This window comes from Saccopteryx bilineata, chromosome 1 (assembly GCF_036850765.1).
Source record: "Saccopteryx bilineata isolate mSacBil1 chromosome 1, mSacBil1_pri_phased_curated, whole genome shotgun sequence".
Lineage (NCBI taxonomy): Eukaryota > Metazoa > Chordata > Mammalia > Chiroptera > Emballonuridae > Saccopteryx > Saccopteryx bilineata.
In genome coordinates, this window is record NC_089490.1 from 301679913 (window position 1) to 301695328 (window position 15416).

General features: G+C 51.0%; 1 protein-coding gene across 1 annotated transcript in view; it reads left to right on the top strand.

Annotated features, from left to right (window-relative positions):
• The window catches only part of HTR3B (5-hydroxytryptamine receptor 3B), a 34550-nt gene extending 28772 nt beyond the window's left edge, over positions 1–5778 (top strand). Inside the window, exons 7-9 of the mRNA XM_066253632.1 lie at positions 4005–4215; positions 4353–4535; positions 5543–5778. Coding sequence (XP_066109729.1) covers positions 4005–4215; positions 4353–4535; positions 5543–5778 — 630 coding nt within the window. The remainder of the gene's footprint in view (positions 1–4004; positions 4216–4352; positions 4536–5542) is intronic.
• Positions 5779–15416: the final 9638 nt, after the last annotated feature.

The window sequence follows — 15416 nt, forward strand, 5'->3', positions numbered from 1 at the left end:
AACTTAAAAGGATCCAAATTTCATAATGTAGATCAGGCATAGACTCTGGGTAAGATCCATTCTGGGGTAAAGTTCCTCTTCACCTGTGGGCCTGTGAAATAACTAACCACCAGAGTCTGGTTCTTGATTCCATACAATGGGGAGGGAGGTAAGGGATGGACCTTTCTTATTAACAGCCCCGAGGCTGGTGTTCATGGTAGTGCCTGATGCTCTGTTGCTCAATTCATGCTTTTTGAACAGGAGAATGAAGACCTTTGAGGATCAAATGAGATAACAACAATTAGGCATGTCTGAAAACTAGATGATAAAATTAATTTTTCTTGGCCCTGGACAGTTGGCTCAGCAGTAGAGCGTCAACCTGGCATATGGAAGTCTGGGGTTCAATTCCAAGTCAGGGCACTCAGGGGAAGCGACTAACTGCTTCTCCCCCACCCCTCCCTTTTCTCTCTTTCTCTCTCTCTTCCCCTCATGGTTCAATTCGTTCAAACACATCAGCTTCAAGCCCTGAGGATGGCTCCGTGGAGCCTCCATCTCAGGTGGTAAAAATAGTTTGGTTGCGAGCATGGCCCCAGATGGGCAGAACATTGGCCTCAGATGGGGGTTGATAGGTGGATCCTGATTGGGGCACATGTGGGCATCTGTTTCTCTATTTCTCCTCCTTTCACTTAAAAAAAATTTAATGTTTCTTTAGGCTGTCCTGAGTTTTTAGAGAAAATTAGCATAGTGCATAGGGAACATTGCCCCTAAATCAGCCTACAGTAAAAGGCAGACCATTTGTTCTTGAAGAAAAACCAAAACTGCAGGTGCTATTGGGTCTGTCTTAGGAATGGGAACATCCTGCGGAAGGTGGGAAGACAGAGGAGGGCTTGTCTAGATTTATAGTTTTTAGGCCAAACGTAGACAGGAAAGATTTCTGCTTTCTGTTACAGCAGAAGCTGATGGTCCTCTGTTCCTACTGCATTCCCTCTGCATTCAGCCTCTGGGGAAACAGAGAGGAACATCTCCAACAGGACTGCTACACAATGTGTGGGGGCCTCGTACAAAGTGAAAACATGGAGACCTTGTCCAAAAGTTATTAAGGACGTTAAAGTACAGAGCCTTCATAAATGCTGGGCTTTGTGTGACTGCGCGGGTCTGTGCCCGTGGAGCCCGCCTGCTCACCGCTTGGCACTGCCTCAGCTCTCCCCTGGCAGCTGCGCCGTCTTGGAAGTCAGGGGCCCTGGAAGCCACACTGCTTTTCCTTGGTGCTGGCCCAGATTATACTTACTGTCTGCATCAGCCTCTGGATGGAGAGGAGACATCTCAGCACGTTGCTACTGACATAGAAACTTTATTTAAAGAGCAGAACAGCTAACCTCAAGTGTACCTGAGATGTTTGGCAAGGCAAAAGTGAAACGCTCTCTTAAATGAGGGAAAATCAGGTATGGAGAGGTTAAATACCTCACCTGAAATCACAGAGACTAGCACATGTAGGTACTTAGAATCGAGGGTTCAGGAACCCTATTCCCCTGAGTATGTCTGGACCCTTTCTGCCTAACCAGTGCGCCTACTTGTACTTTTCTTTAAGGTGGTATTATCATGTGTTTCATCCCCGTCATGTATCCACTATGAAGTCTCTAGGCCGTCTTCTGCTTCTACCCACAAGAGACAGCAGGCTTGATCCCCACCTCCCTGCCCCCCACCAGCACCATACCATATGTCCGGATCACCAGTAGGCCCACCTTGGCCCATAGCCCAGGACCCCACAGACTCTGAGCACTGGGCTCCCTGCCTACTGCCCCCACGAAGCCACAGCCAGCTCCGTCCCAGCATGATGAAGGGAGCTAGCGAGGTGCAGGTTGATGTCAGTTCATTTTGCTGTTGTTTTTCTTGTTGATTGCACTTTGGTAGAAATGTGTTTTAACCAAATTATTGCAAAGCAGTGAGTGTTGCTCTGCTTTAGGTATCCGCAGCCAATTATGTTTAATGCGAAAGAGAACAGCCAGACTATAATCCGTCCAACGGCGCTGGCCTGTCAGGCTCCACTGAGGTTGGACAGGCTCTCAGCCCCAGTGACTGCAAGGGGGTTCCCCTCTCCCATCCACAAGGTGATGTCTGGCCTCACCTAGTCAAGCTCATTCCCTGCCATGGTGTGCACCATCCATGGCCTCTGCCTCTGCTTCTGTTTCTGTGCTTCTCCTCCAGAGCAGGAGACAGAGATGAGGGAGAAGAACTCAGAGCTCTACGCAGAGGTCTGGCCAGACCACGAGCTGCAGCTATGCTCTATGAAAAAGAACACAGGGCGTGGACTCAGAAGGTGTGGGCACAGCCCAGCTCTGCCACTCACGCACCTCTGTTAGGGAGCTGAGCTTTATTTTTTATATCTGTAAAGTGGGGGTATTACACTACCTGTCAACAAGCACACAGTGGGGGTTAAATAAATCTCACCCATGCATAAAGACATCGAGTGCACTCTCTAATGTGTAGAAAACTTCCCATCCTTTTGTAAATCAGAGAAATGGGAAATTTCAGACCTTATATCTTTTTCCAAATCCAACAGTAAAGGGCCCAGACCGTTCATTTGTTTGGTAAACATTTATCAAATACCCGTTATAAAATAGACATTATTTTTGGCTCTGTGAGAGATTTTTAAAAAGTTCCTGCTTTCATCCTCAAAGGGCCCACTGTCTGGTGAGGAAAGCAGCTCTGTCATTTCCTGGCATCTCTCCAGGGAGAATGAGAATTGTTTGTTTTTATTAAAGATGCTTCCTATCATTATCTCAGAGAAACTAAAAAAAAAAAAAAAAAAAAAAAAAGGCCACAGAGGTCATAGTAATTTTATGAGACTCAAATTCCCAACTATGAAACCCCTCAGCAGCTCAATGTGCCCCCGCCACATTGCAGGCCACACTGGGTCTACGGGTGGCCCTGAGGCCATCCAACTGCCCGTTCTCCCGGGCTCCCTGCTCCTGGGACTGAGCTGTGGCCCGCGACGATGGGAATCTCTCAACATGTTTGGTCAATAGGGGGCAGTGGCAGGAGAGGGGAGTAAGTGTCACTGTGAAGTCACCACCATGCTAGCTTTATCTCAACGAGGAAGCCACAGCTGTCTGCAGTCCTCCCCACACAGCTTTCTCCCAGGTCCCTTCAGGCCGAAGGGCAGGACCAGCTCCCCCAGGCCCCCAAATCCCTGGGGCACTGCCGCCCTTCTTGTGGTTTCCTATGCCCTGCCCACACCTTGCGAACAGTCTCTTTGTTACGCCCTCCTCAGATGTCCCAGTTTATTTATGCTTTGTTCCTGCCCAAACTTGACAGACACAGTCACGGGTGCTAAGGAGCCTGTGCTCCAAGTAGACTAAACCAAAAACGCTGCAATCTGATGTGTAATGAGTGGTACAGGAAGGAAGATTTTGGTGTAAGACCTGGTTTTAAAACAGTGTCTCGCTCATCAGCTAGGTGAGATTAGACACGCAATTTCATCTCTATGAACCTCAGCTTCCTTGTTTGTGAAATGGAGAAGACATCCAGCCCTCAGAGTTGTTGTGAGGACTAAGACAAAACATATGAAACAGTCTGGCGCTTCGCAAACAGAAAGTGGTGAATAAATGGCAGCTTCTCCATATTAGTACAGTTCAGAGATCCCCAAACTTTTTACATAAGGGGCCAGTTCACTGTCCCTCAGACCGTTGGAGGGTCGCCACATACAGTGCTCCTCTCACTGACCACCAATGAAAGAGGTGCCCCTTCCGGGAGTGCGGCGGGGGGGCCGGATAAATGGCCTCAGGGGGCCACATGAGGCCCGTGGGCCGTAGTTTGGGGATGCCTGGATTGATATTAGCTCTATGTAAAAACTTAAAGGATTATTATTTTTTCTACTTCTAAACCACAAAATAGTCTCCTGTTCCTAAACTACATAGACTTTTCACATCATGAAAAATGTTGGCACTTCAGGGTTCATCCTTGGCTATGGGTTTCGCCAAATATTAGCCCACCGGCTTTTCAACAGGTGTCTTGTTCCTGGCCAGGTGGTGATCCGCCGGCACCCGCTGGTCTATGTCGTGAGCCTGCTCATCCCCAGCATCTTCCTCATGCTTGTGGACCTGGGGAGCTTCTACATACCCCCCACCTGCCGGGCCAGGGTTGTGTTCAAGACCAGCGTGCTGGTAGGCTACACCATCTTCAGGGTCAACATGTCCGATAAGATGCCGTGGAGCACAGTGAGCACCCCTCTGATTGGTGAGCAGCCCTGGGGTCACCCAGCACCCTCATCTTGCATGGCTCCTAGCAAAGACTTGCTGTTGTGTTTCAGATTTGGGGAGGGAGAGTTCCTTAAGATTCCAGTCAACTCCTCCTCCTCTGGTTCCTTCCCTCAGGGGTGTTCTTCACAGTCTGCATGGCCTTCCTGGTTCTCAGTTTATCCAAGTCCATTTTGTTGGTCAAGTTCCTTCATGACGAGAAGTGCAGCACACAGGAGCAGCCCCTCTCGTGCTTTCGCAAGGACACCAATGCTGATGGGCTTAGAGTGGACCCTGGGGCCCAGCTCGTTGGGGTGACAGGTTTGTGAGAAGGCTTGAGGTCCCTACAGTTGTCTTGCTCTATCGCCCTCAGCACCAGCTCCCGTAGGTGGGGGCACCAGGCCTTGTGTAGGGCTGTGTGGAAAACTGAAAACATCTGCTTCTTGGCCTCTGTGCTGCATTTCAATGACTTCTCTGGGGACTGAAGGCCGCCTCCTACTGGCTTCCTGGAAAGTCTCATTTTAGCTTGGAGGTCAAATCCCCAACCCCCTTAGCTGGTTCTGTCTTTCAGGTGTGCACACACACCACACACACTGTATGTGTAGCTTTGAATTGTAGTTGCTCAATGTGAGAAGGTTTAAGAATCATTCAAGCCCTGGCCAGTTGGCTCAGTGGTAAAATGTGGGCCTGGTGTGCGGAAGTCCCAGGTTCGATTCCTGTCCAGAGCACACAGGAGAAGCACCCTTCTGCTTCTCCATCCCTCCCCCTCTCCTTCCTCTCTGTCTCTCTCTTCCCCTCCTGCAGCCAAAGCTCTATTGGAGCAAAGTTGGCCTGGGTGCTGAGGATGGCTCTATGGCCTCTGCCTCAGGTGCTACAACATCTCTGGCTGCAGCAGAGCAATGCCCCAAATGGGCTGAGCATCGTCCCCTGGTGGGCATGCCATGTGGATCCTGGTCAGGCACATGCAGGAGTCTGTCTGTCTGCCTCCTCCACTTCTCACTTTAGAAAAAAAAAAAGAATCATCTCAACCACTAACAATCCGACTGAGTCAACAAGAGCTGGCCACTCATTCAGAAACTCTCCTGGCGGATCTAGCTTAGACACCCTGCTGAGAATGCCATTCTGCCGTGTTACCTGGGACTTCCTTCAGCACAGTCTGGCCTTCCCCCAGCAAGCAGGGACAGAGTCTCCCATCCTGACTCAACCTACTGCCCATTTCTGCCCACCCACAACCTTCCCTGAAGGATGAGGGCATCAGCCTCAGGGGGAAGTCCAGGGGGGCTCTGTCAGTCTCCGGTTCATCTAAGACGTCCTTCTCTCTCACACAGAGTCTCCTGTTCCTCAAGAGTGCCACGCCCAGTCAGGGACCCTGAAGGAAGTGTTGTCCCAGCTTCAAACCATTAGCAACTACTTCCACACCCAGGACCAGGCAGACCAGCAGGAAGCCAGGTGGCTGGCCCTCCTGGAACGCTTTGACCGACTGCTCTTCCAAGGTTACTTGGTCGTGCTGGGACTCTACACGGTCACCCTGTGCTCCCTGTGGGCACAGTGGAGCTGCCTGTGAAGACTGGAGCTGGTTGGTCTCAGTCAACATGCCCTCGTAGCACTTCGAGAAGGTTGGGAATCTTCTGTGGGGAGGTCAGAGCAGAAGAGTGGTGGCTAAACACTACTCCAGCCCCTGCTCCCTCTTCCCATTCAGTCCAGGTGTGCATATCTGATGAGCTAGTAAATGATCCAGGAGTAATGTTGCTGTGATAAAAATGCATAAACAGTATAGCCTATGCGAAAGAGTTAGCCTGCCTCTTACCCCAGTTCACTCCCCAAAAGTGGCCACTGTTAGCAGTCTCTTTGAGAAGATTTCTAGGTATATGCAAGCAGATATGTATGTTTTAGCAGGATTTTTTTTTGTATTTTTCCGAAGTTAGAAGCGGGGAGGCAGTCAGACAGACTCCCACATGAGCCCGACCAGGATTCACCCAGCACGCCCACCAGGGGGGCGATGCTCTGCCCATCTGGGTCATTGTTCCATTGAGGCCGAAGCCATTCTAACACCTGAGGCAGAGGCCATGGAGCCGTCCTCAGCACCCGGGCCAACTTTTCTCCAATGGAGCCTTGGCTGCGGGAGGGGAAGAGAGAGACAGAGAAGAAGGAGAGGGGGAGGGGTGGAGAAGCAGATGGGAGCTTCTCCTGTGTGTCCTGGCCGGGAATCGAACTTGGTACTTTCACACGCTGTGCCAACGCTCTGCTGCTGAGCCAACCGACCAGGGCCAGGATTTCCTTTTTAAGTGTAAGATCCCTTCATCTCTCATCTCTGTTTCAGTCACTTACCTAGTCAGTCATTCAGCAAAACCTTTATTGGGGGTCGGTTAAGTTCTAGGCATTATGTTAAGCACACCAGAAAACACAAAACACATTAGTCACAGATCATTTCTGTGCTTGACTTGATTCCTAAGGTCAACCTTGTATTGACCGGAATACAGAATTTTCACCATAACTGTATCCTGAAGCTCTAGTTCCACTTCCCCAGTTGAGTCCATCTTCTCTGTGTGACACATCAGCAGCTAGTGCGTTCCTGCGGGAGGGAATCCTGGTGCCCAGGCTTCCAGGTGTAGTCTAGCACAACACGCAGTCCATACGCACCATGTGAAAGGCACCAAGCTAGGGGACAGGCTTTAACACTTGGCCTTCAGGTGTGAGGAATTTATAATTCGCTTGTCCTCTATGAGTCTTCTTGGGATGCCATAACAAAACACCACAGCCTGGGTGGCTTAAACACAGACTTATTTTCTCATGGTTCTAGAGGCTAGAAGTACAAGGTCAAGGTGTTGGCAGGGTTAGTTTCTTCTGAGGCCTCTCTCCTTGGCTCATAGATGACTGCCTTCTCTGTGCTCCTACAGTCTTTTCCGTGTGTGTGTGTGTGTGTGTGTGTGTGTGTGTGTATGTGTGTGTGTGCATGTTTGTCCACATTTCCTCTTTTTGTAAGGACACTGGTTGTATTGGACTAGGACCTACACTAGTGACCTCAATTAACCTAAATTACTTTTTTTTGGAGGCCTTATCTCCAAGGACAGTCATATTGTGAGATGCTAAGGATTGGGAGTTTAACGTATGAATTGGGGGGGCACAATTCAAACCATAACACTGACGTGTCTGTGGAAGCTGGCACTCTATGGAACAGATTGATGAGTCCAGAGACAGTCTGCCGGTGGGGCGTCCCCTTCTGGGAGGTCAGTCTTCTCCTCTAGGGCCTTCAAATGATTGGAATAGGTCCACTCACGTTCGGATAATCTGTTTTATTGAAAGTCTACTGACTTAAATGTTAATCCCATCTGAAAAAAATTACCTTCACAGAAACCTCTAGAATGTTTGACTGAATGTCTTGGTACTGTGGTCTAGCCAAGTGGACACATACAATTAAGCATCACAGTCCTAGTGGCCCCTCGGCTTCCTGTCTACTCCCACAGCTGCTCGTGCCAAACAGAAGAGCCCCTACAGCCTGGCATGTGGGGAACTAATCCATTTCTGGCTCGTGCTCTTTTGTAATCAAATCTACACTGATTGGCCTGTCTTATGGCAGTTCCTGTGGCTTCATATCCCGAACCCTAAGATTGGAATTCAAGCCTTCTGCAAAATTTCCTTCCTCTTACATTTGAATTTCTTCCTTTCTCATTGCTTCCTATTACAGGCTTCAGTCCAGCCAAGCCAAGCTGCCGGCCACCCTCCCTGGGGAAGGGCTTTATTTCAGTCAAAGCCTCTACTTTTAGTCAACACACTCTCTTGTTTCACCAACCTGTATGTCACTGTCTGAGAATCCTACTCAAAATGGCCTCTTCCCCCAACTTCTCTCACTGTAACCTCATGATTCTGTCCTCTTCTCTATCTTGACACTCACATTACCTTTATCCTTCTCCCTTTGCACGTTTTCTGGCTGTGAGTGTGTGTGTGTGAGTGTGTGTCTGTGTATCACCTGTCAGATAGATCACACACTCCTGGAATAGTAACCCTGTGTTCTGTTTTCAGATGCCCCTCGCCTCCGCCCAGGTCCACGCAGAGTTTTGTTTACGGCGACTCTGCAGTAACTATAGCAGAACAGCTCATCGAGGGTGGACATGTGTCTGGTTTGCTTTCCCAAGTCTGAGAGACAGAGTCAAGCTAAAGTCAGACACAGGCCGCTCACTCAGAGCAGCCACCAGGAGCTGGTGGGCAAAAGACCACGGTGGGCTGAATGATGGTCATCACTCCCAACAAAGGACACGAAAGTCCAAAGCTGTTTGCTAGAAACTTTCCCAGCACTAAAATTGCTTAAAAAAAAAAAGTGTCTCCCTCCAACCTCCTCCTCCCCTGAAGAAAAAGAATTTAAATTCAAACAGCCTTTACCTGCATTCTCTCTCTCATTACCTCCCAGTTAGTGCTCAACGTCAATTGCCCATGAAATTCCACTGCTGCTGTTAATGAAATGAGGAACATAAGAAGTTTGTGAACAGGAAGTGCCCATGCAAGCATCCACCTGTTTCCCTCCTCATTTCCTACTTTCTACCACTGGCTTCCTCTGCCTCGACTTGCTCAGTTAGCCTCAAATTTACCCTGGAGTCTCTCTTCACTCCCTCGGTTATTAGAGGAGGGAAGAGCCTGCAGTGAACTCCCCCCTGTGGTGTCTCCTTCCTTTCCAGCCATGTCTGGGAGAAGCACCTGGCTTTGGTCTGGCTCTACCACTATCTGGCTGGGGGACCTTGAGTGTAACATGTCAGAGCTTCCTCTTTCCCTACTTGACATTGGGGCTGTTTATACTTACCCTACCCATATCACAGAATGTTAAAAGATCAGAGTGAAGCAATGTATCTAACAGCACTTTGAAAAGTAAATAATACATCACAAAATAAAAATGAGTCCTGCCTGCTATTCACAGATGAATTTCAGTGTTGTCTTTGGTCTGAGGTGCCACTTCCAGCTGCCTAGTGTGGGGCTCTGGTTCTCCACAGAAGTGCTTCATTCCAGGATCCCAAGTCCCAAGGCCTGAAGCTGTCACACGCTTCCTTGTAGGGGACTTGAGTGGTGGGGGCTGCCAAAGGGACTTTCTATTCCACTTCCATTAGAGCTCCTCTCCAGTTCTTCATGCCAGCCCATAAGGAGCAGCCCTTCAGGAGTCAAGACCGGCCAGGAAGCTGGGCTCCAGGGTGGACATCCTCTGTTGACGTGCCAAGGTACCCTGATCTCCGCATGGCACCCAGGAACTCATTCTCAGCCCCAGGGTCAAGCCTGCATCCTGCAGCAATGCCATTATTAACAAATGGCACTGAACCCTCCTCCTGGGATGGTGTCCCCCTACAGGGGAGGAAGCGGGGGGCCCGCAGCCCCTATTTACATAGCAGCTTTAGCTCAACCTTCCAAATATCTGTACATTTCACAATCCCTGTTTCACTGGGGACAGAAACTGAGGAACGAAGCCGGCATAGGGTTTTCCCAGCTGTGCGCACTCCTACCATCTGCTGTTCCCAGAACTTACAGTAGTGTCAGCACTCACCAAAGAATCACAGCTCCCATTCTGGGACTTCACTGATGTCTAGAATGGAGTTAGTTAAGCGCAGCCTCAGGCTAGACAGGCAGCCCCTCTGTTCCTCATGACATCTCTGAATAACTTCCAACTACTGCTCTTATGTTGTCTCACAGCCTTTGCAGCCTTTTGCATGGCCACTAATTAGGTGGCAGAGGGTCTCTCTCTTCCCAAAACACTCCATCTCTTTTTTGGGATGTGCTGGAGGTGCAGAGCTTTTGTGATTAAGAAAGCTGAGCCCTCCCCTCTGATACATGTAAGACCCAGCCATCTCTGGTGGTCTGGCTTCAAGCCTGGACAGGTCAGACCAGGAAGCAAATCAAAGAGCTGCCAGCATGAGACACCCCAGGCAGAACCAGCCTGTTCTCGGCACAGCCTGCGAGGTTCCCAGACACATCCACTCCTTAAGATCTCATTGTACCACTTAAGGCAGGGTTTGTAGGGGGGTGGAGCTTACAGAATTTGCCCTATCCTGTTGCTCTGAGGTGTCTAGAAAACTCAGATTTTGGGTTTTTTGGTAAGGAGTTCCTCCACCAATTCCTAGATGACAGATAGTCACCTCGGGCCAGAGACTTCTCTTTCTGTGTTTCCTCCAGGAGGGCTGTGCCCGCCTCCCTACAGCTCCGCCTGCGCCCAGGGGTCTCTCTCAGGCATCTCCCTGTCCTGCTTCCTGGCTCGTGGTCCCTCACAGCAGCCAAAGCCTCTCAATTCTGAGTTATTTACCTGCCGAGGCAGCACAAGCTTCGTAATTAGCTGAGCAACAGCATGGAGCCTTTTATGATCAGCGGTGCCCCTACCACACTCTGGGGCTTGTAATTGAAATGGCCCACACCGCTGATTAGGTTGGGGGATGGAGCAGCCCAGTGTGCTGCCCCAGCCTTCTCCCTTATCCTGTCAGGGGGGTGATGTAGTTAAATTTGTGCTTCATTGGGCAGAGTCTCTAAAGCAGGAATTGCAAAGCGGGTTTCCGCGGGGTTGGAGAGGGACGCTGGGCAGTGGGCCATCTCTGGGACCAGTAACAGTCTACATCTGGAGTGGGGGGCTCCTATTCCCCCTTCAGCTTGGCCATGCTACCCTCTCCCCCAGCTCAGTGCCAGGCTCCAAAGACCGGGAGCCGTCTCAGGCCTAGTGGGATGTCAGCCCTCTTCAATGTCACCAGGGCCCAGGCTGCACGTGGACCGCCGGTCCCTGGTCAGCCCACTCCCGGTCACCCTGTTTCAGAGCTCCCGGAGCTCCCAGCCAGGAGCGAAGAAATCACGGTGCTGTTGACAGTTCTTGTCTCCCCACTTCCACGCCCAATCCCAGCATCTCAGCTCTGCTCCATACAAGTATGCCCCTCCACCCCAATCCCTCCCCACTGCCCTTCCCACCACCCGGCCCCTTGAGCACCGACATTGAATTTGGTTAAGTTTTATGATAACTGAAGTTTGCCTAAATTTCTGTCTGCTCCCTCCACCTTCCCTGTACACATCTACTTGGGACCCATGATACCACACGGACCACAGGGTCCTCTCACTGCCACGCCCTTCCTGTCCACCTCCCCCGCATAATGCTCAGAACCTACTGAACTCCCTCCACTGAGAGTCCTAGACAGTCACTGAAGACGCTGCTGTCCTAAGGGACTCACGGTGAGCGGGGTCAGGCCGAGTCCTCAGCTGGGGCATGTGCACCCCCAGAGAGGCACAGCAGTGGGCCAGGGAGGCTCAAAGGCCCAGAATGAACAGGGCTCTTCTTCTAGAGCATTAGTTTTACTCCATAGGGTGTTGTTAGGAAAATTCACTCACTTTCCTATGAAAACAAATACCAACCTATTTTGGTGAAGAAGCCAAGAATTGGAATTAAGATAGAACTTAAGACTTCACAAAAATGAAGGGCTCCTCAGGCTGTGCTCCTGTGCTAAAATACAGTGAGCTGACAGAAAGTTTGAGGTGTGCTAAAGATGGCAGAGCAGGAGACGATGGCCCCGAAAGATAGTTTACCACTCACAGCTCGTAGGAGGAGGTGGGGCAGCCCAGCAGCAGGTGGGGGACCCAGGAGGAAAACACCGATGTGGATAGTAGGTGGGGGAAGTCTGAGGACGAGCCTTCTCTGTGGTTTCCTGAGAAGGAACAGGTGAGGCAGGGTAGGCAGGTTAGGATGGGCTACTGTGACTAAGTGCAGCAGGCTCCGGGGCACAGGACTGTCTCTAGTTGCTAGTACCTGGCACAAGAGTGGTTAGGGCAGGTGGAGAGTCTGGCCCAGAGTATGAGAGTTCCATGAAGGAGGTGGTTGAAACATGGGCTCTGGATGGGTTGGTTTGCACGGGAGGAGTAAGCAGACGGGTGGGTTGTTTGCTATCTCCAGTAGCTGTCCAGCCCTGGGAGGAGCAGTCCCTGCAGGGTGAGCAAGACTCCAGATGTCAAAGCCTCAGAATACAAAAAATAACAAGTGTGGTAATACAGCCCATTCAAGAACCCGGCAGTATGCAATCATTTATTTTCTGGGTACTTCCATGGAAACAGGCAACACAAGTTAAGAGACTGATTCTAAAGGTAAGGATGTTGGGTCTGGCATTACAAGATGTGAGTTTGAATTCCAACTCCCCTGCTTATTAGATCTGTGAGGTTGGGTTCATTACTGAGTTATTCTTGAACTCAGTTTTTTTTCTTATCTGTAACTCTGGGAAAGACCTCTTTCCCAGAGATGCTGTGGTGATTGAAAGAGATACAGTTTATGAAGTGCCCAGCGCTGTGCCTTGCACTAGAAACATTGCAACTATGACAATCATTATTACTGACAACTTGCCACCAGACTGTTCAAAGAGCCCAGAGAGATCGTGCCTGTGAAACCCTATGCCAACACTCGACCTTTTCTCCTCAGAGTCTGGTCCCTGTACCGGCAGTGTTAGCACCTCCTGGGAGCTGGTTAGAAATGCAGAACCTTGAGCCCCCCTGGACCTCCTGAATGAGAATAGGAATCTTAACCTTAGCTTTCAGAGGGCTTGTTTGCACGTTGCAGTTGGAGAAGCACAGAGCCGAAGAATGATGAAGGTAGAGGGAGGCTGTAGGAACTCTGGGAAGGGGCCTCACGGCAGGACCGGGGGCTAGGGGTGCAGGGTCATGTGAGCCTGCCTCTGCTACCAGGACAGCTGGCCCTCCAGGCACTTGTCAATCACTGCACTCTGCCGGGGAATCTGGCTTCCCCACAATCAGCTAGTCAAACACTGTGCAGCTGGGAGGCTGAATTATAGGCTGCGGGCAGGTGGCGGAGATGGCTCTGCGTGTGCTTTCCAGAGAGACAGGGAGGGAAGAGAAGGAGGGACCCTTCTACGGCCCTCCTTCCCCTGACGGTGGGCACCCTTTTTCTGGAGCAGCACCAAGCTGCCAGGGCCAGCAGCCAGGCACCCCCTTTTCCCCAGAGCCCTCTCACTGCAGGAGCAAACCTCTGGACCCTCCTGCCTGCTGTGTCATGGCCTCAGGGTCTCCAGGGACACCAGTCATGTGACTCCTTCTCCCTGATGCACAGAGGTAGCCTCTTAGTGCTCCCAAATCCGTGCCTCTCCCAGAGCTTCCCACTGAGAACATCGGGCAGAGGTAGACCTGAGACGGGAGGGACCACGCCGCAACCATCCTTCCTGTGCCTCCAGTATCAAGGGCCAGCCTGGCCCGGGAAACAGGCACAGAGGTTCTGGAGGAAGGAGCCTGCACCCAGTCTCCCTGCAGCGGGGGAGAGGCCTTGCTGCTGTCTCAGATCAAAGCCCTGGGCCCTCGGCGGTGGGGGAGAACCCAGGCAACAGGCTAGGCCAGGCTGCTGTCACCTAATTTATTACCCTGCCTCCAGCAGCACCCGTGCTGGCAGGAGGTGCCACTCAAGTGAAGCCAACACTGTGTCCCCCCGTCAGGTCCCCAAGGCTGCCCATGGCCTGCTCTCTCCACCACCTTGTCTCTGCTGCAGTCCCTGGAGGGAGGCACACTCTCTTCATCCTCTACCTGCACCTGCTGGAGAGATTTCAAATGCTCATTAGGTTTTATAGGCGTTGCTTCCAGGGTGACAGGAGGAGGTGGCTTTGGGTGGCAGTTCAGGCTCTCAGGTCTCCCTACGGCCTGCTGATCCTTTTGGCCACCCAGCCCATCTCCCCCTCACCTCCTGCCTGCTTGCCTTTCAGCTACCACATGCTCTGCCTGACTTCTGAACGTGACACTGAGGGTACCAGGGCAGAGCCCATGCCTGTCACTGTGGCTTTGTAAGCCTGGGGTCCCCTGCACTGCCTCTTTGGGCAGCAGGGTATATGTGTGTGTGTACGCATGTGTGTGCCCACGTGTGCTTGAGGTGGTAACTCAAACCTGGGAAGGAACTAGACCAGCTCGTTCAAAGTTCTCACTTTGTAGTTGAGGCTGAGAAAGGGTAACAATACACTCAAGATAATGACAAAGATGATGGTGATGGTGCTTATTACCAATAGCTGCTCCCTGTGGGACACAAATGTGTGTGACATATCGCACACAGACTTCCCTTATTGTATTTAATTTAGTCCTGGCGTAGGTAAATCTGTACATGCAGAAACCAGGGCCTGACATCACACAATGAATACATGAAAGAGTAGAATTTGAACTCCGGGTTGTCTGATGTAGTGTCTAGTAGCTTTGTTACTATGCACTAGTATCTCTCATGTTCAGAGAAGTGATGATAAGAACGAGCGCCCTCTCCTATAACTCTAAGTGCAGTTAAATGAGCTCCCGTGGGGGCGGAGGCCACAAAGTTCCGGAGTTACTACTCCCCACCTCAGAGCCCAGAGGAGGGCTGGGCTCTTCTGCAGCCCCAGGCACTGTGCTGCCCTGAAGTTTGTCTTGCTGGAAAAGAGGCCCCTGTCCCCTGCCCTCAAGCTAGGAGATGTTAGAGACCCTTCTGTTCCCTGCCCAGGTTAACAAGCAACAAATCAAACCATAGCATTCAGAAGGTTCCCAAGAAATGAAAGAACACATTTTGCAAATGCTGCTCTCTCTGCACTCATGAAATCACCTCAGGGGAGCCAGAGGGGAGGGACAGCTTCCAGGATGACAATCTGTAGCAGCAGGGAATGTGAAACATGGTTCTGTAGGCAAGTGGGGAAGGGCTCTATAATTCTAGAAAACTCGCCATTAAGGGCAAATTAAATACTTAAAAGCAGGAAGACTGAGAGGGTCCTCTCAAAGAGGCCAGCAAGACGCTCAGGGCCTGTTCACAGGGTGCGGAAGTCTCCCGAGGAGGAGGCGGTGGTGTTTAGCACAGAACCACACTCCCGAGGGGGAGCATGGCTAAAGAGGTGAAGCCACCTGGGAGATTACCGGTCCTCCCACCCCACCCTTGATCTCAGAGGGCCTGCGGTTTTGTGTGATGTGAGGAGTCAGCCCAGGGATTGTGCTGGTGGTTGTGGAGATGGAGCTGCCTGAGGAAAGGTGTGCATTAGTTCCCTGAAGCCACTATAACAAGTGACCACAAACACAGTGGCCTAAACAACACAAATACGTTCCCTTACAGTTCTGAGGGCACCCATCCAAGGTCAGTTTCACTAGGTTAAAGTCCAGGTGTTGGCAAGACTGATTTCTTCTAAAGGCTCTCTGGGGGGGGGGGGGGGGGGATCATCTCCTAGCCTTTTTCAGTTTCAAATGGCTACTTGCATTCCTTGGTTTGTG